Genomic DNA, 19245 nt, shown 5'->3' with positions numbered 1-19245 from the left:
GTGACTGCCAACAAAACCAGGAATTAGGATTCCTCACACGGGAATAGGTTCCTTGATGATTTTGCCGTTCGACAAAGTATCCTGTCTAGGCCTCTCCCCACTTTGGGCATGACTGACGAAACTGATGGCATCGATGTAGCTGAGTCCCTCCTTTTGCGCGACGCCATCTTGGTATGGTTTTATCTTGTACCGTGAGCGAGTCCGCTCGCAGCCGGCAAAGTGCAAGCTGCATATTGACCGCGTCGTCCAAATTGTTGAACGAGTCCTTTGGTCCTGAATCCTGATGGCCCCATGGAGAAGGCCCTTCCGCCGCACCGAGACTACAATACTACAATACTCCGTACATGTCGGCCAGTCTACTACCGCCGCGCCCCATGTCCAAGGAGTCAAGGACGATCGGCTGATGAATAGTTACCAAATCCCCTGTCAAAAAAGACCGGGGGACCTGCGCTGGACAAGGTAGATAGATGCACCAAGGGTCTGCAGGAAGACAATTGGCAGAGGCCTCCTCGCTTGAGAAGCCCACCACGGCCACGGTCAAGCATGCGAAAGCCTGTTGTCGGGCGCAGGCACTGGCTTTCCACGTCTGGTTTGGGCACACATGTACGGAGTAGGATTGGTGCTGTTGCAGTGTTTCTTGGAGTTATAATGCCGCCCAAGGGTGCATGATATTGGGCTGGACACGAGCGCCCAAGTGAATCCAGTAATGATAACCCACGAACGCTTCTTATGCTTTACTTTGCGTCACAGAACTTGGCCAACGTCTATTGGACCGTGGCGGCGGTTGTGGTCGAGCCGATGGCAGCTTGCATGAAGAAGAGGAGGCCGGGTGGATGGATTATGCGTCGAGTTTGTTGACTGGCATGTGTCGGTGTAGGAGCAGCAGGCGGAGAGAAGGCAGAGGGGAAAAAAAAAAAAAACAAGCTTGCAGTCTCTGCCGGTAGTTGTCTTGTCTTTTCCGAGCCGGCAGGAGTTTAAAGTCGCATTCTTCCCCGTCCTCTTCTTCTTCTGCACACGCTCTGACGACAAAAGGATGTCGTCGCCGTCGTACTTAGTGGACGGGAACCAGAACTCGACGCGGAAGGAGTCACCAAGGACGCACTTGAGTATCACCTGCCCTGGCGGGTGCCGGCCAGGCCCCTGAGTACTGGGTACTTGTGCTTGAGCACTATCTGCCTGCCTAGGTCGGTTCCCAGTACTGGACTTTCCCTCTCACTCTCACACACGCAGCATACACACACACACACACTCTCTCTCTCTCTCGTGTCCGGCTAGGCCATTTGAGCTCAAGGTATGTTGCCATTTTGAAGCCCGTGGCACGCGAGAGGCAACCGTCCGAGTTTGAAGCTGTCTCGGCCACCGACTTGCCTTTGCCTTGCGCTGACTTGTTGAGTGCCGAGCGGTCAGAGCCACGGGCTGCTGACCAACCGACGAGGCGCTGCCGTTTTGATTTGCGGGCCCAATCAAGTCGCCTGCCTGCGACCTCTCGGCCCCTGACAGGTACATGATACAGGCAGAAGAGACCATCTCTCGGCATTGCCAATCCCAATCCACCATCCAAAGGTCCCCCGGGGTTGAGAGAAAAACAACCACCTTCCACGTCGACCGCAATCCACAATCAAAACCAAGCTCGTCTACGCTCTCTATCCTCTCGCCAGTCAACCATACATACATACGCATATCCATCCGTGCTTTGCCGCAGCCATCTTTGCTTCTCCAGCCAGGCCGCCTAGCTACTTCCGTGTCGCCCTAAAATCGAATCCTTGCTGCCTCGGGTAAGTTGCAAAATCTAGTCCCCCTTGCCTCGAGACCTGCTCGTCGTCGATCCAGCACCAACCACAACCACCCTCTTCCGGCCTCGTTGGCGTGCCTCCTTTGGGAACCGGGCGCGGTTTTCGCATCATACTTGAGTAGTTACATTGTACACTACAATAGGCGTGGCGCTTTGGCTGACGTCGCCTTTGAGCCCTTAGCATCCAGGCACCCGCGACATACCCTCATTTTTATTCGAGCTCCGGGCCCGTCTGACACAGTCGTTCTTCGCAACTCGCCTCGCAATTCACTGCACTCAACGCTAGCCAAATCCAACGTCGAACCGAACCGCTTCAATCAACTTGTTACAATGGCTCGTATTCAGATCCCCCTCGACGCTCTGACGTCGCGTCTGAGCCTGGGAGACCGCTTCTCAGGCTTCGCCTCTGGGCCTTTGACCGGCCGCTTCTCCAACTTGCGGCCCATCTCCGAGTTCCTTGACTACAAGCGACTCTCCAAGCCTGCCAACTTTGCCGAAATGCAGTCGCGCGTCAATTACAACTTGAGCCACTTCTCCAGCAACTATGCCGTCGTCTTCTGCATGCTGAGCCTGTACGCTCTTCTGACCAACTGGCTCCTGCTGTTCGACATCATCCTCGTGGTAGTCGGTATGTGGTTCATTGGACGCCTGGACGGCCGCGATCTGGAGATTGGCACTTTCCGTGCCACCTCTTCGCAGCTGTACACGGGTCTTCTCATCGTCGCCGTGCCCCTGGGTCTGATTGCCTCGCCCTTCTCGACCCTGCTTTGGCTGATCGGCGCTACCGGCGTGACCATACTTGGTCACGCTTCATTTCTGGACAAGCCCATCGATGAGGCTTTTTCAGGGGAGGCGGTCTAGGTGGTCGGCCGCGAGCTCCCAAATTTGCGCCCCAATGGGGAAGACCATCGAGGCGCGGGCGGAGGAAAACTGATGGGGATGCTGCGCACTATAGCTCCAGGGTGGAAGAGCTGGGGACCGAAGGGGACGAAACAGATACGCCAGGCCTTGGGTTGGCCATGCGGCGAGGCACTCGATTCGTTAGTGATTCTCTTCAATTTACGGGTACAGACTTGGGTGATCGGGACAGCGGCACATTTCGCCGCCGAACGTTTGACGCTTCGGAAGATGACGGCGATGCTACTTCAAATGAAAGTGACGGCGACGGTGACTCGGACGACGGCGAGGACAGCGAGGACAGCGACTATCTTGATTTGTCGGGCTTGAGTCCGCAAGAGAGGGAAGAGGTTTTGGTTCAATCGGCGATGCGACGAATAAGCCTGGCTCAGGCCACTGGCCAGGCCGATGTTCATCTAAAGCCGGAGGAACTCGAGGCTCTGGCCCAGCGACAGAAACGTATAGAAGCGGAGGAACGGGCGGCACGCAGGAAGAAGCGCCACGGGGGGGGCAGAAGTGATCGAAGGAAGAAGTCGGAGCAGCGCATAGCCGTGCCACTTTCACAGCTGGCATCGGCCTCGAGCAAAAAGAAATCCTCACCACCACAACCAGCGAAGGTTCCCTCCGGACTTGATGCCCTCTCGCGGCAAACGACAGGCGGCGGCGACGTACCGGCAGATGGTCGTGACCGCCCAGGATACCCACCCATAGGATACTTCCCACCACCCTCTGCGTCTCGTTCGCGACCTCGCGCCGGGACAAGCCTATCGCAACGGCCGCCCAGTCTTGCGCACAACGAGTACGGATACGGTTCCTCCAGAACACGCTCAGCAGTGGGCTCTCTCCGCGCTACTCAGCTCGATCCGTTCCAATACCAGACAGGGGGGCCGCGCGCGTCAGATGTGCCAGGCACCGCGGCCGCCCCCTCCAGGCGGCACGCATCGGGGCCTTCGGCGGTCATGCGTGAACAGCGCCGGAGCACGTTGACTCCTCCTGGTGCGGCCAGGAGCAGCCACGGGTCGAGGCGGGCCAGCTACGGCGAGGACACGAGCGAAGCCGAGAGCTCAAGGAGCGAGGAGGACAGCAGCAGTGACGGTCGTGTCGAGCCGCCAATTCGGGAGCCAGCCAACAAGCCGACTGGGGGAAGGGGGAGGAGTTCGACGATTGTGGTGGAGAAGTCGCCTGAACGGGTGAGGAGTAAGAAGAAGTCGTCGTCGCCGGTGAAGCGGAAGCAAGTTGCAGGGAAGAAGAAGAAGTGAGCAGACAAGACAGCTGGTGGTGGTTCATGTGCACATGACAGCCAGTCTTGACAATAGTTGTAATTGAAAGCATTAACCCGCAACTCTGGTGGTGCCCCGGCGTGTGCCGTTGGCGATGATTCCGCAAGGCCGGCAGGAGATGACGGGTCGGTCCGGGCAAAACGAGACAGGTGCGGCGGCCACAGGGGATCCGGGGGGGATCCGGGGGGAATCCCTGCCTGTCCACTGTCCACTGTCCACTGTCCACTGTCCACTGTCCTCCGTCCACCGTCCACCGTCCACTCCACTGTCGAGGACACTGTCCAAGCTCCCCAGTCGGCTGCTGCCCGACGAAACGAAGCCCCTCCCCAGAAAACAAAGACCCTTGCTTGGCAAGATGCGCACCCAAAACTCGACTTCGCCAGAAATCCGTACTCGCAGCCGTGTGCACCAGCGACCACCACCCGTCCGCACCCGAACCCGAACCCGAGACGCTCGATTCCAAAACCAAAGCCAAAGCCAGAGCCAGAGCCAGAGCCAGAGCCAGAGCCAAAGCCAGAGCCGCAGCCAGACGACGACACGCCCAGCAATGCCGCGCCCCTACTCGCCCGGCGGCACCGGCACCGGCTCCGGCACCGGCACCGCCAAAACCGCAACCAAGCGCCTCCTCAAGGAGCTCGACACCTGGCGCAAAGAGCAGCGCGGCGACAAGGGCACCGGCATCGAGCGCCTCGGCCCCCTCAGCGACGAGAACCTGCTCGAGTGGGAGGCCGTCATCAACGGCCGCGGCGTGGGCGGCGGCTACGACGGTGAATCCCCAGCTCTCCCCCCCATCCGCCCTCGTTTGTTCGTGCCCGTGCTGACCGACGCCCCCCCCAAAAAGCCGGCCGCTGGCTCGTGTGCATCTCCGTGCCGCCGACGTACCCGCTGCAGGCGCCGAGGATGCGCTTCGCCACGCCCGTCGTGCACCCCAACGTCGCGCTGCACACGGGCGAGATATGCCTCGACCTGCTGGGGGACGCGTGGACGCCCGCGTACAGCCTGCTCGAGTGCGTGCGCGCCGTGCGCATGCTGCTGGGCTGCCCGGAGACGGACAGCCCGCTCAACGTGGACGTCGCCGCGCTGCTGAGGGGCGGCGATGTCGTCGGCGCCAGGAGGCTGGTCGAGTCTTGGTGCGCCGACGAGGGCGGCAGGTACGACGGGCCTTGAGGGCCGCCCTTGGGAAGCGCGACTTCTTCTTCTTCTTCTTCTTGTTTCCCCCTTCCCCCCTCCTCCTGCTGCCTGGTGCCTGGTGCCCGCGCCTCTGGGCTTCCATGGCTGTTTCGTTTTGGAGTTTGCGTGGTCCCCGGCATTGCGGGATTGCGACCCTGCGAGACTGCAAACTACATGTTGAAGCGAGGCCATTCGGGGCCGTCTTTGGGCATGGAGTCATATCGGAGCCGTACCATGTGCTTCGGACTAAACCCACTGGCTTGATATTTGCATGCAAGACGAGCACGTCATCATGGATTCATGACTCGAAAATATACATAGGCACTCTATATTTGCACGCCGACTTCATCTTTGATTCTTGTGTCAGTGTGGATTTATCGCCGTCTATCCCAAAACCAACCCTTTCGCTTCCTAGCCCCCTCCCCCAAATCGTCATGTACATAACAAGAAGCGTGACATGATAGCGAAGCCAATGGTTGGCAAAAGTAAAGAAAAAGTTTCAATGTGAACAAAGATTTCAACAGCGGTCAAGTCCGCCGCACCCATCCTCTTCCCACCTAATCGTGGAACAGGTTTTAAGCAAGGAAAGGCTGTCAACTTCCCTTCTTTTCTTTCGTCCCTCGGCCTGTTTTCCTTTCTTCCTTTTATTCCTGGCCCCTGCTAGTAATAATATACTAACAAAGAGATGCTACATGAACGCCGCCACGCCGCTAATTTAGCCTTCGCCAAGACCATGGTTGCCAGCGGGGATGCAGTTTTTCCTACTCTCCTTCTTCTGTGAGACGCTTCCTGCCATGTCCAAAGACGCAAACCCGCACATGGCCATGAATGGAGCCTTTTGGCATATTGCGATCAATTCTCGGCTGCGCGTCTTTTAGCACCGAAGGGATTCTCTCTTGCTCCGTTTTCCGCCGTCTGCCGTCGTTACTCGTTATAATGGTAGACCTTGTTCGAGTTAGTATCGTTTGTCAAGTAATTGGAACACATGCCGTGGCGTAATACCTTGTAGTTGGGAAGGCCGTAAGGCTGCCATCCTAGTCTCTTGGCCATCTTGGCAAATCCTTCCGTCTCAATGAGGTGGTAAAAGGAAAATGGGGGAAACATGGCACCATCACGGTGGACATCAGCCTTGACCAGCAAAGCAGTGCCTCCAACGCCGTCAAGGGGAATGCTAAGCCCCTCGTCACCACCTTCAGTGGCCAGATGAGCCATCAGAGTGCGATATGTCGCCATCTCGGCGTATCCCTCGAGCAAGATGTCATCAGGGCCCATCTTGGAAGCCATCTGCGTAGCGATATCACTGTCTTGCCAGCTATTATAATCGTAGGGCCGTTGATCCATTTGTTTCTTTTCATCGTTGTAGTAGCGCTGGAAGCAGTTGGGAACAATGACGTCCTTGTTGTGCTGGGCGAGATCTTGGATCAAACTCGGTGGGCTCTCGACAACGTCAGAGTCCAGCCACAGGACCCAAGAAGTTGCAGGACCAAGAGTGGTGAAGAGAAGCGAGTTGCGAGCCTTGGCCATGACAGCCCTCCTGGCCTTCTGGTTGGACATCTTGTGACGCTCGCTCTCATCCTGGGATTCAATGGCTGGGCCGAAATCCTGGCGCAAAATGATGATGCTCTTGAAACGATCCTTTTCGGGGCCGCGCTTTTGCGTCCTCTGGATCTGCTGCTGCAGGGCGGCCGTGGCAACATTGCCTTCCTTGGTCTTGGGGAGAATGAAGCCGAGGGTAATGAGGTGGTGAGGGTAGCTGAGGCGAATCAAATTATCCCAGTACTCCTGGTAGAAACGCGCCATGGGCGTCAAGATGAGGACATGTTCTTTGTTCTCGATGGGATTCGCAGTAACGGTGACGCTATTCAGGTTGTATCGAATGACGGGCGGCGGGCCGGACTGCAAGCCAGACTTGGATGTGGACTTTTTGTAGGGTGAGGTGGGCGGCGAGAGGTGATGCTCGGCAGTGACGGAGGGCAACTTGCTTGGGGAGGTGGCCTTGTTTGAGGGCGAGACGAGGAAGAACAGGATAAAGATGCAAAGGACCAGGCCCAGAAGGAGAGTCAAAGGATTCGCCTTCTTGAGCCGGACTGACCCCATGGGCCGAGCCATGGAGGCTGTTTCGGTGCGTCAATTAAGAAGAGGCCCGATGGAAAGGAAAGATGGAAGAAGAGAAGAAGAAGAAGAGATGAAAAAAAAAAATCAAGTGGCCTCTAGTCGTCTCGATTTGCGTCGGGATACCGTGGAATGCGACAGGGATGGCGTTGATGGACAGTGGTGACGAAAACGACGTCGTCTATGCAAAATGAAACGGGCATCAAGCAGCGGCAGCCAGTGCAAGCGGCCTTGACACAATGATAAATGCAGGCACCGTCAAAAGGGTTGGCGCAATGTGTCGGAAAACGAGGCACAGAGGGACAGAGCGAGAGAGGGCGAGAGAGAGGACGCGCAATGCAGGAAGCTGGAAGCAGGAAGCGGGAAAGATGTGGTCGCTGATGTGAAGAAAACGGAAACATGCAACTTTCAACGGGCACCTGCACGGGCGGCCCTTCCCCTGGCCATGTGCTGTGGTGGCAGTAAATTCCGCAGGTACCAGATGGCCTCTCTACTTCGTTACTTGAGTAGGTACTTATTACTTAAGGTTACATGTATTGGCCCCAGGCTCTGGTCCCTGCGCCTACTTGCTTACTTAAGTCCGAACTTTAAGAAAGTACGGAGTACTTACTTGGAATTGCTCGGTAGTGCCAAGGACTTCCTTCCGCTACGCGCGAGAACTGCAAGTTGCTACTTAGCTGGTACTTGGACACTTGCCTACTTTAAGTAAGTACTGAGTAAGTTACTAAACGGAGTGCTCGACTTAACCACTACTCGCGTGGCCGCTGTTTCTGCAAGACTGGTCAAAAATTGCCACGATCTGGTCAAAAGGGTGCAGTCCCCCTGAGAACAGGCGCCTACTTACTCCGTATTTAGTGCGTACTTACTTAAGTACGTAGGTTACCAGTACTTCGCACCGCCAGCTGGGTACTGTGTGCTGTTGCCCCGGCCAGCCATTACTGCATTACTGCCTCCACCACCGCACTTTAGGCAAAAAGTTGATAGATCAGCCTTTGCCAACACGACAACATCATCAACAAACATCGACAACAACGCCGCCATCGGGAATCTGACACCGACGCCGATCTTGGAGACTCGCCAGACTTCATCCTAGACAAGAGAAAAGTCGGCCCCATATTACCACACCGCACTGTGCTGCACGGCACAGCACGGCACTGCACTGCACTGCCCTCTCTGACCACAATGGCTGAGAAAATGGATCGTGGCCTTGACGACATCATTGCTGAAAAGGTATGCTTTGGTCCCCCAACTCGCCAAGCCTCAACACCTCGTTTCCTCAGACGGCCAGACCCAGCCTGACAGTACCGTCCAGCGAAGCAGTGATCCTCGAAACCGACGCGGCCCCCGAGATAATCGCCGTCGCGATCGTAATGATGATTATCCCCGGGACGGGGTAAGAAAGGCAAGTCTGCCGGTCACCTTCTTCCCTTCCATCACCGATGAATTTCGCTCTCCAGACCCCTTGCGCTTACAATTGCCACCTCACAGGTTGCATAATCCTCCTCTCCTTGCACCTGTCTAATCGCCGGGTCGCCTCGGTTGCCTGGGCCGGCCTTCATTCAGTCGAATCCATCCATACATGCAGCAGCGCCTTGACGATGCAGACAGCAATAACCCTCTCCTAGACCCAACGCTAACCACCTCTCTTTCCTCCCTTCAACAGTCAACCCGCGATGATCGCCGAAACATAGACAGGTTCGCGCCAATAGCTCTTGCGCCGCCTCTTTTCTCTCCATCAAGCTGACCTGCTCTTCCAGCGAATGGGTTCACGACCGATACGACGATAGCGGTAAGAACCCTCGTCATCGTCAGCTTTACCGGCCTTCAGAAACTTATTTGCTTCACAGAATCTCGCCGCGGCCCCGCACTTCGACGCCGACGCGAATTCCCAGCCAAGTACGCCAGCCATGAATCCCAGCGGCTCAGCTTGTTCTGCACGAGACTGACCCCAGCTGCGACAGTGACAATCGAGGATCCAAAATCCGGGTCGAGAATATCCATTACGATCTCACAGAGGAGGATCTAGACGTATGTCGCCCAGTTAGCATGCACCTTGCTACAGTGCAACCTGACACTACCGTAGGAACTCTTTGCTAGAATTGGTCGTGTCTCCAAGCTCAACCTGCGATATGACCGCGCGGGGCGCTCAGAAGGCACCGCATATGTCACATATGCGCAAAGGGAAGATGCTGAGGAAGCTATTAGGCAGTTTGATGGTGCAAACGCCAATGGTAAGCCGGGCTACACGCGCATCGCTGCCAAGCGTGCTTCTAATTTGGTCTTGACAAGGACAACCAATCCGCCTCACGCTACTCCCATCACGGAATCCATTCGATACTGCCGTCATGCCTAGCCGTCCACTGGCGGAGCGAATTTCGGCCCCTGGTGCCAGAGCCCGCTCCACGTCTCCTCGACGCAGACTTGAAGACGAGGACGCCGCCCGCAAGGGAATTGACAGATACATTCCCGGAAGACGCTCCAGGAGCCCCATGTCCCGACGCGGCGGTGGTCGCGGAGGACGTCGTCCCGGCGCTCGACGTGATGGCGGGAACGTTAACGAAGGGGCTCGGGGCGGTCGTGGCAGCACACGCGGAAAGAAGACGCAGCAAGAACTCGATGCTGAGATGGCAGACTACTTTGGAGGAGGTGGTACTGACTCCAACGCGGCAGATGTCCCGGCTAACAGTGCAGCGCCGGCCACTGAGCCTGCGCCGGCTGCCGGCAACGACGATATTGACATGATCGAATAGTGCAATGCCCTTGTATATAACACCCGAAATGCTACTTGTACTTGTTTGGCATCTCTGGCGACAAAGGATTGCTGTATCAGCATGTATGGTGAATTCCGTTTGGCATCTGTCTCTACCCGGCCCGAGTCCTTCCATCTCTTGAACATACCGTCCTCACTCATCATGGTTTTGTTTGTCCTTGACTGTGGACAATTTGGTCGTCGTTTTACCTCGTGTCTCTGGTTTCAATAAATGACCTTGCAAATGCACATATTGTTGCGTTGTTGCGTTGTCGAAGGATATAAAGCAAGTCAGAACCTACCTACCCAAGCCCATGCGATGCGATGCGATGCGATGCGATGCAACATTTTCCAGACACGAGAAGGAAGCTAAAGCTGGATCTCGCCGTCGGCCACCAAGCCCAAAAGGCCCATGTACATCGCAGCCCGGAGAGCAGACGCTCCTCCCAGACCACGGCGCCGCCTGAAAGTAGAAGGTGTATGCATGTCCATGCGATTACAGACAGATTTACATCCCCGTATCCGGGTCACGCCCCTCCGCATAACTAACTTGCTTGGCCCGCCGATACTTGTTGGGCGTGCCTTGGTCTTCACGCAATTCCTCCGGCCCGGGCACGCTGGGATGCGCACTCTCGTACTCGGCCCGGAGGGAGACGGCCTTCTGGTCCCATTCATCGGCCATTGCGTTGAACACCTCGAGAGCCGTGTTGTAGGCTCTCTTCTGCTCGGCAGCCTGTTCCTCGTACGGCTGCCGTTGCTCCGGGGGGGTCTCTTTCCACATCTTGGACGTCATCATGCGGACTTCGTTGGGGAAACTGCGTGCCCTGCCCGGCTTGCGGTTCTCTTCGCAGCGCCTGCGGGCTTCCTCGAGGTGCGCTTTGCCGAAAAGGAGGTACGCGCTTCCCGCGACCTTGTTGGGGCGAAGGGGCCGCTCGCCAATCTTGTCCCGGATGTGGTCCCAGACTTCGAGCTCGTAGGCTTCGAGGCGCGCTTGGCGGGGGTCCTTTGCTGCTTCTTTGCGTTTTTGCAACAGGAGAGAGTCCCTAGGCAGGATGAGCGGCGTAGGGACCTCGATGGGGCCGAGGATACTTTCCAGGACCTCGGAAGCTGCCCGCAGCCCGGATAGGTATGCTCCGTGAACCGTGGCCGGGTGCGTGCCGATGGTGTGCTCCCCGGCGAAAACGAGGTTGCCGACGGGTCGGGCCATGCTGTCGTAGTCATCTGGTTGCATCCCCGGCGCCGCAGACGAGTAACTTCCCCTGGCGAACCGATCGGAGCCCCAGCGAGTGATTACGGACTCGACCGGATAGGGAACCTTGTTTCCAAATACGCCGCGGAGAATCTCGGTGGCCTCCTCGATCAGGCTCTCGTTGCTGGAGCGCTCCGTTTCGAAGCCAGCTTCTCCAGCCATCAGGGCGATGAGGCACGGAAGTCCAGTGGTGTGGGTGACGTTGAACCACTGGAAGAAGCGGCCACGGTTGAGGGCATAGTCTTCCTGCAACGTGCTGTGTCTATCTGGGGGGTCCCTCAGGACTCCGAAGATGTGTCGCTCAGAGTCCCAGAATACCTTGTCGTAGACAAGCACAACCTTGTTCAGGATTCCGAATCCCAAGCGTTCTATGGCACCAGTTTTCCAGGCAGGCAAGGCTGGTTCAAAGTTGATACTCCCTTGCTTGAGGACGCCAAGGGGCACGGAGCAGACGACGTTGTCGGCGCAGACGGTGACGCCGTCCTCAGATTCGATGGTTGCCGGGCCCGCAAAGCCAGTGCTGTCAAACTTGATGGCTTTTACTGCAAACTTTGTAGACAAGTCGAGGGGCGTCGGGCACTGAAGCAGTCCACGGGCAATGCTTTGGTAACCGCCGACGACCATGGTGTGGTTTCCTTCCCATTCATTTCCTGCGTCAATGTCCCATAGCTCGAGACTCAGGTTGTGTAAGTTTGCGGCATTGCTGTATTCGAGGTTGGCAATATGCCAGTTGAGCAAACGGTAGTCTTGTGGAGTCAAATCAACCAGGTCCTTGTAGCGAGTGACTCCATGATCGAGGACAGATCCCAGCGTTGAACCGTTTCGAGACGCCGCATCCCCGAGGTTCAGGTCGAAGTCTTCGCTGGCCCCAGGCTTGAGGCTCCAGCCCATCATCCGTGCCTTCTCTGCTACCTTTTCAGATGCTGGAACGCCAGGTTGGTTGTGAACCCGGCCGGTCAGCTTGTCGGCCGAGACGGGAACAAGGTCGATCTTCTCCGGGACGCTCTGCTCTGAAACTGGCGGTGCATAGGGAAGCGCTGCCGTTGCTTCTTCTGCTTGCATTATGGTTTTGCTGCCATCCCCTGGACTGTCGCGGCCCTCGTAGAGAAGGTCACGGTTGCCTTCGATTACTTTTGACGGCTGTGATTTGAACTTGTACTCACTTACTCGGTCCAAGCAATCGTTGTAAAGCTTTTCCACTAGCTTGTCTCGAATAGGGTCTACAGGTTTACCATTGCTGTCATAAATGGTGGTTTCTGCTGTCAGGGCATGATACGGTAGACCGAGTTGCCCCCGAACTAAGACGTTGATGGGATTGCCACGCTCAAAGCCAGTTATGATCATGCCCCCAATTTCTGCTGTATGTCTTTTACCTTCGAGCTCTGGCCTTTGATCATTGAGCTTTGTCTTGAATTCTCGAGAATACACCCTTCCTCCAACGCGACTTCGTCCCTCAAGTAGAACAACATTCGGAATATCTTCACCCATGTCATGAAATCTTTCCGCGTATTGTTTGAAAAGTCCTTCCAACTGTCTAGCACACGCCAGACCCGACACACCCGCACCGATGACGGCGATTTTCCTTCGCTTTCTACGGCTCAATGTTCTACTTTTCATCATAGAGACATCGGCAAGCTTGACACAGCCGTAGTTGATATATCCTCTTCGGACAAGCCAGTCGTAGCAGACATTGGCCGCATCGAACCATCTTGCGTTGGCACAACCGACTGCTTCTTGCCTTGTTACAATAGCCCAAGGCTTCTGTAGCCAAACACGCAAGATGGCGTTTCTAATGTTGAGGTAGGTCGTGACCTGGTTGTGAGATATGTGGTGCCGCAAAAGATGATATTCCTCAGAATTCAAGGCATACGGATTCAGTCGAGAGGACTCTGCAGCATCAAGGCATTCAGCGGCGTGCTGGTGAGCAGGGATGTCGGTGGGGATCGATGACTTGGGTCGGACGGTAAAACTTAGTCGCTCGTGGCCACGGTGGTAGGTTTTCGGTAGAAGCCGCTGGCTAACTTTGTCATCTCGTTGGAGCTTTGTGAGCTCGATCTCTATTGGGGTTGTGGCTTTGCTGGAACCGAATGACGATGAAGCTTCCGACTGCTCGGTGACAGCAGACATTGACGAGCCAAAAGAATCGGCCGCTGCGTCGTTGTCCCCCACTTGCAAAATCTTGCAGCCATTCGTTTGTGATACTCTGTTGTTTTCGCATTAGAAGCCCAGACGTCGAGTGTGATATAATGCAGAGCGTCACAGCAGGGACTCACCTGGTACTGACATCGACGGAGGGTTGCTCCTCCGCACCGCCTGCATCCATGCATGCATCTATACTAGCACAGTTTCGAATTGAATGCGATTCACCTCTTGGACCAGCTCTCGAAAGCTGATGAAGAGATCCGTCGGTCAGATTTGGCTGAATTTCTTCATGTGTCGATATATTATATGATAAATGAGATACCGGTGGAGCTCTGTGTGGTCTCGAGGCGTATACATTATCGCTATTGATGAGGGCGTCGCCAACAACCCCCTCATCCATTTCTGTGTGAGAGTTTATAGATATGTCCATGGCGATATTGCGTTTAGCCATCTATCACCTGTGAGCGTTTCTCAAGAGACATGAGACTGATGTTGATTGCCAAGGCCAAGGGCCGCCGACCGGAAAACGTCTCGCAGTAAAACTCATAGAGCTGCTGACTCTGAGCTTCGGATCACACGACACTTCAGTTTGTACGTCGCATCCAACATGCCCTGTTGAATAGTGTCAGTATAGGGCGGAGGGTTCTCAGACTTTTGAGATGTAAGCGGATTGAAGGTACTACTAACCTGAAGGCTTGAATGGCAGGACATGAGAATGTTGAAGATGGCAGATGAGTTCAAAGGCGGTTTGAAAATTCGATTGAGTAGTGGCATACGATATATATACCTTGAAACAAGTATGATTGGACGATAAAAACTAATACAAGGAAGGCTCAATGAAGAATTGAAGCTGTCAGTCCATTACGCCCCTCAGCGAACCCCGGGACATCTCAAGGTTAGTTAGTAATCACGTGAGGCCACCGTTCCCTCGAATCGCAATGTTGGAACTTGTGGGCCTTCAGGCCGCCAATCTCAAATTGGCACTCGGATGTCAGCTCACAACTCTGCAGCCCAGCAAAATTCGAGAAAGAAACGGTTCTTCAGTGAGAATGAACGCCAAGAGCATCCTGGTGCGTGCGATTAGACCCGTCTTCGACTATGATGGAGCCGTACAAGTCCAGATGGTTTTAACAAAGGTATCGTATCGTTCGTATGTCGCGAGCTTCAACGATGCTCACTTTGGACGGACGGAGGCGGCTCCCTTGCGTATGAGCCAGTCTCTATCGCAGCATCCATCATTCTGTTGCCGCTAATTATAGATGTCGTACAAATGATGATATTTCGTCGGCCTGTACGATTCGTTAGAGCGCTCAAAAACTATTCGTCAAAAAAGGCCGGCCTACCCTCATCCTGCCTAGCTATGAAGCGCAGCGCCGCAATTTCGGTAAACGTGATCCCACCCACGAAGACGACAAACACAGTCTGCTTCGCACTGGTACCTGAAAGGAGTGCACGAGCCTTCACCGCCTTGTCCTCGCCAGTTTGAAGCTCGTAGAATGTCTGCCCGCGGGCATGCTTGGCTGCTTCGTCAAAGCCATGCCAGCCCTGGCTCGTGGCGCCCGCAGCTGCAACACCAGCGTTCGCCGCACTACCACCCTTGGCGAAAGACAATAGATATTGCTTCTGCAGGACGCATTGGACTAAGCGAATTGATAGAGGAGCGTATCCGCTGTATACGTATGCAATGTCGTTGGGATCATCTTCTTTAACCTCGTCGACAATAAGTCGCAGCTGCTTCCGCAAATAGGTGTAATTCGTTTTGGTGCCCGTTGCCCCTGTACTGCCACCGGTCATGGGGATCATTCCAGCAAGAGGAGAGGATCGAGAAAGGAAGAGCTGCAGCTTTTCCAAGTTGTGAAGCGTCAGGAGATGTTGATATCCGTACCCATGCAAGACAAGCTTTCGAAACTGATCAAACTCTTTTGGTTTAATGCCCCCAGAAATGCAGGAATAAATACACAATAGCCTGAGGGTCTCACGAATAGGCGCGTCGCGCGCTATCAGCTCCTCGATGGCATCGAATTGAGAGGAGGGATCTGCACCGGCAGCAAGATTCTGCTGCACTTCTAGCAAGCCCTTGAACTGATCGGTTCTGGTGCGCTTGATGATTTCCTCGGCGATGCCGGTATGAATTCGGACACTTCGATGCTCTTGCTGATACCCTGGTAATTGACCAACAAACTCCTTGAGTTCAGCCAATGTTTTTGTCTTGTGCTTGGTCTCGTAGTCAGACTGAACTTGCTGCAACCGCCGAGCAACCTTGTTGAGCATTCCGCCAACGATGGCAAAGTTGGCATCTCGTAGCTGATCGTATAGTTTGTCGGTAGAGTCCAGGGAAACCATCTCCTTCCGTCCTTGCGTAGTAGCCGCAGATGACCGAGCGGGAGCGCCGACAATGGTTGTGTCCACCTTGGTTTGGTTATTCTGGATTTCAAATACTTCGTCTATAAGACCTTCGTAGGTCAGCTGGGTGAGAAGAGGAGTAACAAAGTCCACCTCGCGATCGATTATAATAAGGCTCTCGTTTGTCGAACTGGGTGTCAAACCGGGTTTGCGCGAGTCGCTCGAATCTCCCCCCGCGAGTACTTCCTGGCGCATGCGGACCAGAAGGTCAGACACCTTCTTTGCATTATCTCCTTTTCCAATTATCCGAGGAAACAAGCCATGATTCTGCTGAACTTCCATCAAGGCCTTTGCCAAAAGGTAATTTGGTGTGACATCCTTGGAGAGGTACAGGTCCTTGAAGGAATCACATAATTCTAGGGATAAAACGTCCCTCTCTAATGGGAAGAAGGATAAAGGGAGCTCCGATATGCTCACGTCGCCCAATACGCCCGCCTCTTCTAGAAGTTGGTCCGATACCAAGGTGCGACGTGGGACCCAAAAGATATGAAACTCATGGCTTGTAGGGCTTTGGCGTCGGACTCGTTTTATTTGGTCTGGGTAGGATTACGTGTCGGTTAATCAAGGGAAAGGCCAGTGCAGCGACATGAGATGCGCGGTCAAGAGAGGGTAGTCGTACTAGCTATGTCCTCGGCGTGACGTCCACACTCTCCTCTGGCAATGAATACCACGTTGTGCTGGCTGGTATCCACGTTGTCATTTTCCAGGACGAAGAACTTGTCGACTCCGTACTCTTGCAATGTGTTGACTTTGACCACCGTTCCAATGGGACCGACCAAGCTCTTGTCGAAGACGAGATTCTTCTTGCCGCGGACCTGCAGAGATGAGTGTGTGAGATGCAGTGGAAGCTCCCGCAGGCTTTACAGGAGCTGAAGGAGGCGAGGCTATCACTTACGCCCTCGAGTAGGTACAGCAGGTCTTTGCGGGCCTTATTTTGAACTCGCTCCGTACTGAATTCGGTACGAGGAGCCATGGCGGCTCACACGGCAATTTGAGATGGTGAGCTGAGCTCCGTGCCAAGCGGAGGCGTTGGTGACGGAAAAGGTCCGAGACCTCACGAATTCTGCCATGATCCCTCGCGGGTCCCCTCGCCGGGGCAAGGCGGTGAAGACGACCAGACATAAGGGGGGCGCCAGGCACCCACCCCGCGTTAGTGGTCACAGACTCACCACTGACCAGTGGCAGAGCCCCAGCACTCAAAGTCGACGTCATTGCAAGTTTACCGACCGCCTGTTGACCAAACGACCTGTAGCAACCTGATAAACGTGAAGGAATGGTCTCTTTCTACTCTCTCTCTCTCTTTCTCTCTCTCTCTCTCTCTCTCTCTCTCTCTCTCTCTCTCTCTCTCTCTCTCTCTCTCTCTCTCTCTCTCTCTCTCTCTCTCTCTCTCTCTCTCTCTCTCTCTCTCTCTCTCTCTCTCTCTCTCTCTCTCTCTCTCTCTCTCTCTCTCTCTCTCTCTCTCTCTCTCTCTCTCTCTCTCTCTCTCTCTCTCTCTCTCTCTCTCTCTCTCTCTCTCTCTCTCTCTCTCTCTCTCTCTCTCTCTCTCTCTCTCTCTCTCTCTCTCTCTCTCTCTCTCTCTCTCTCTCTCTCTCTCTCTCTCTCTCTCTCTCTCTCTCTCTCTCTCTCTCTCTCTCTCTCTCTCTCTCTCTCTCTCTCTCTCTCTCTCTCTCTCTCTCTCTCTCTCTCTCTCTCTCTCTCTCTCTCTCTCTCTCTCTCTCTCTCTCTCTCTCTCTCTCTCTCTCTCTCTCTCTCTCTCTCTCTCTCTCTCTCTCTCTCTCTCTCTCTCTCTCTCTCTCTCTCTCTCTCTCTCTCTCTGTGTGTGTGTGTTTGTCATAGTTTACTATGTATCAAGTCGAATGCATCAACCTGTTTGTGGAATGGCTGGTGGATTCTATCAAGGCTGCTCGGCCATAGACCTCTTGAGGCTTAGTATGGCTTTCATGGATATGGTATGGGGAGCAAACCACCGAAATCAACGCAGTATTCTAGTAACCGTGCGAGATCCCTCTATTTCACTAGACATGCGCAACGAATGATGACATTATCCTGTACATGACTCCCACCATCTCCCCTAGCCTCGGGGGAAAATAAGAGAAAGATGCAAAGACGGACAGTAGAGGAAAGCAAGACGCTGGTCGCTTATTTTAAACATTGAGCCAAAATGCAATGCTTCAAAGTCAGAACATGACTTGTCACGGGCCAACCACCGAAACAGGTGGCGGCATGAATTCCGTCGGTGGTCATACAGTGTTGTCGTGATATAAGAACTCAATGTCTCGGGGCCGCAACCGATTGCCGCGGACAAACTCCTCATCTCCTGGCGGCCGCTCATTTTTGGAATTACTGGTGAGCATGCTTTGGATGCTCATGCATACACTTTCTGCGCTTTGCACGGGGCTCCACCCTTGTGAATCAAGTAAATCGAGGCATATGAAGCCATTCGAGTAGATGTGAGGGTGAATAGGCACGGGCCGATCTGGCTTTATATCGAACGTGACTTCGGGCGGTTCTTTAAGAAGAGACAGTCAGCAACCCTGCATCGCAAGGAACGCTGAAAGGGACGGAGAATGGGAAAGTAATACCGATGGGATATGACTGTGGAAATGCAAACCTCAGGCGGTAAATCTGATTTTGGTAAAGCGGATTTGTGTCGAGGACACGAATGTCAAACGTCCATTCTTTCAAGCTGTCGCCGTCGACGAGATCGATGCCCGGGGGTAAGCCAGATCTTTCGATCTACGATGTGGTGAGTCGGCGACTCAACGTAATGGCTTCGACAGACGGGCGCGGCTGGGCGCTACATACCTTTTGACGCTCCTTGGCCACGCGCTTCTCCCTCATATGTGTGGCCATGGTTGCGATGCAGAAAGTGTCTGGTGTGGCGGACGGCAGTTGTAGTTGTGCGAAACAGGAGGAGGTCTGGTGGGAGCGGAAGCGCGAGCGGAAGCGCGAGCGGACGCTTCTAAGGGACGGATGAGACTAACCAATAACTATCAATGGGTCTGCGGAGGACCGATACGGACTGTGCCAGCAGCGGGCAGAGGGCAGAGGACAGAGGACAGTCAGCTGTCCAGTCATCAGAGTTGCTGGCAGCGTCAACTCAGGAGCTGGTCAACTGCGCTCATGCAGGCGGTTCAAAAAGTTGACGGCTGGGGGGGCCGGCATGCGCACACTGCACAGCGCTCTTTGGACAGACGCCGCGCTGCAGGCTCCAAACAACTGGAGTGGAGAGTCGCCCGGGAGGTGCTCACACTCAGTCGCTCTCTGCATGGCATAGGGCTGACCTGACCGAGCCTACGGCGTGCTAGTACTACTGTACTGTACTCCGTACAGCCGACCAGTTGCCGGTTGCCGGTTGACGGTTCCGGTTGGCAGGTTGAAAAAATGCACTTGGGCCCAACTGCAATGGGGCTCGCTCAGCCACAAAGGCTCACTCGTCTCCGGAGTACTT

The 19245-nt window shown here is 54.9% G+C and overlaps 8 protein-coding genes across 8 annotated transcripts; 4 read left to right on the top strand and 4 right to left on the bottom strand.

Annotated features, from left to right (window-relative positions):
• Window positions 1-2122: 2122 nt before the first annotated feature.
• Window positions 2123-2653, top strand: MAM_05846 (prenylated Rab acceptor 1; the record flags this gene model as incomplete). The annotated part of the gene is made up of 1 exon (XM_040824644.1): window positions 2123-2653. One exon carries the CDS (start codon window positions 2123-2125, stop codon window positions 2651-2653), a length of 531 nt encoding a protein of 176 aa, XP_040677326.1.
• A 158-nt stretch (window positions 2654-2811) lies between these two features.
• MAM_05845 (uncharacterized protein) lies at window positions 2812-3948 on the top strand (the record flags this gene model as incomplete). The annotated part of the gene is made up of 1 exon (XM_040824643.1): window positions 2812-3948. The coding sequence occupies one exon, from the start codon at window positions 2812-2814 to the stop codon at window positions 3946-3948; it is 1137 nt and encodes a 378-aa protein (XP_040677325.1).
• A 376-nt stretch (window positions 3949-4324) lies between these two features.
• MAM_05844 (ubiquitin-conjugating enzyme E2 4) lies at window positions 4325-5136 on the top strand (the record flags this gene model as incomplete). Its single annotated transcript, XM_040824642.1, has 2 exons — window positions 4325-4769; window positions 4811-5136. The coding sequence occupies 2 exons, from the start codon at window positions 4325-4327 to the stop codon at window positions 5134-5136; spliced, it is 771 nt and encodes a 256-aa protein (XP_040677324.1).
• A 927-nt stretch (window positions 5137-6063) lies between these two features.
• MAM_05843 (mannan polymerase complexes MNN9 subunit) lies at window positions 6064-7248 on the bottom strand (the record flags this gene model as incomplete). Its single annotated transcript, XM_040824641.1, has 1 exon — window positions 6064-7248. The coding sequence occupies one exon, from the start codon at window positions 7246-7248 to the stop codon at window positions 6064-6066; it is 1185 nt and encodes a 394-aa protein (XP_040677323.1).
• A 1185-nt stretch (window positions 7249-8433) lies between these two features.
• Window positions 8434-10001, top strand: MAM_05842 (Nucleotide-binding, alpha-beta plait; the record flags this gene model as incomplete). The annotated part of the gene is made up of 7 exons (XM_040824640.1): window positions 8434-8481; window positions 8532-8644; window positions 9009-9040; window positions 9099-9147; window positions 9204-9279; window positions 9335-9482; window positions 9541-10001. The coding sequence occupies 7 exons, from the start codon at window positions 8434-8436 to the stop codon at window positions 9999-10001; spliced, it is 927 nt and encodes a 308-aa protein (XP_040677322.1).
• Window positions 10002-10508: 507 nt separating this feature from the next.
• MAM_05841 (vacuolar protein sorting 33A-like protein) lies at window positions 10509-13572 on the bottom strand (the record flags this gene model as incomplete). Its single annotated transcript, XM_040824639.1, has 2 exons — window positions 10509-13452; window positions 13523-13572. 2 exons carry the CDS (start codon window positions 13570-13572, stop codon window positions 10509-10511), a joined length of 2994 nt encoding a protein of 997 aa, XP_040677321.1.
• Window positions 13573-14708: 1136 nt separating this feature from the next.
• On the bottom strand, window positions 14709-16767 carry MAM_05840 (vacuolar protein sorting 33A-like protein; the record flags this gene model as incomplete). The annotated part of the gene is made up of 3 exons (XM_040824638.1): window positions 14709-16330; window positions 16414-16609; window positions 16690-16767. 3 exons carry the CDS (start codon window positions 16765-16767, stop codon window positions 14709-14711), a joined length of 1896 nt encoding a protein of 631 aa, XP_040677320.1.
• A 1267-nt stretch (window positions 16768-18034) lies between these two features.
• On the bottom strand, window positions 18035-18647 carry MAM_05839 (ubiquitin conjugating enzyme; the record flags this gene model as incomplete). Its single annotated transcript, XM_040824637.1, has 3 exons — window positions 18035-18303; window positions 18377-18530; window positions 18600-18647. The coding sequence occupies 3 exons, from the start codon at window positions 18645-18647 to the stop codon at window positions 18035-18037; spliced, it is 471 nt and encodes a 156-aa protein (XP_040677319.1).
• Window positions 18648-19245: the final 598 nt, after the last annotated feature.

This window comes from Metarhizium album (genome assembly GCF_000804445.1).
Source record: "Metarhizium album ARSEF 1941 chromosome Unknown scaffold_16, whole genome shotgun sequence".
Taxonomy (NCBI): domain Eukaryota; kingdom Fungi; phylum Ascomycota; class Sordariomycetes; order Hypocreales; family Clavicipitaceae; genus Metarhizium; species Metarhizium album.
This window is presented reverse-complemented; position numbering and strand designations above follow the sequence as displayed.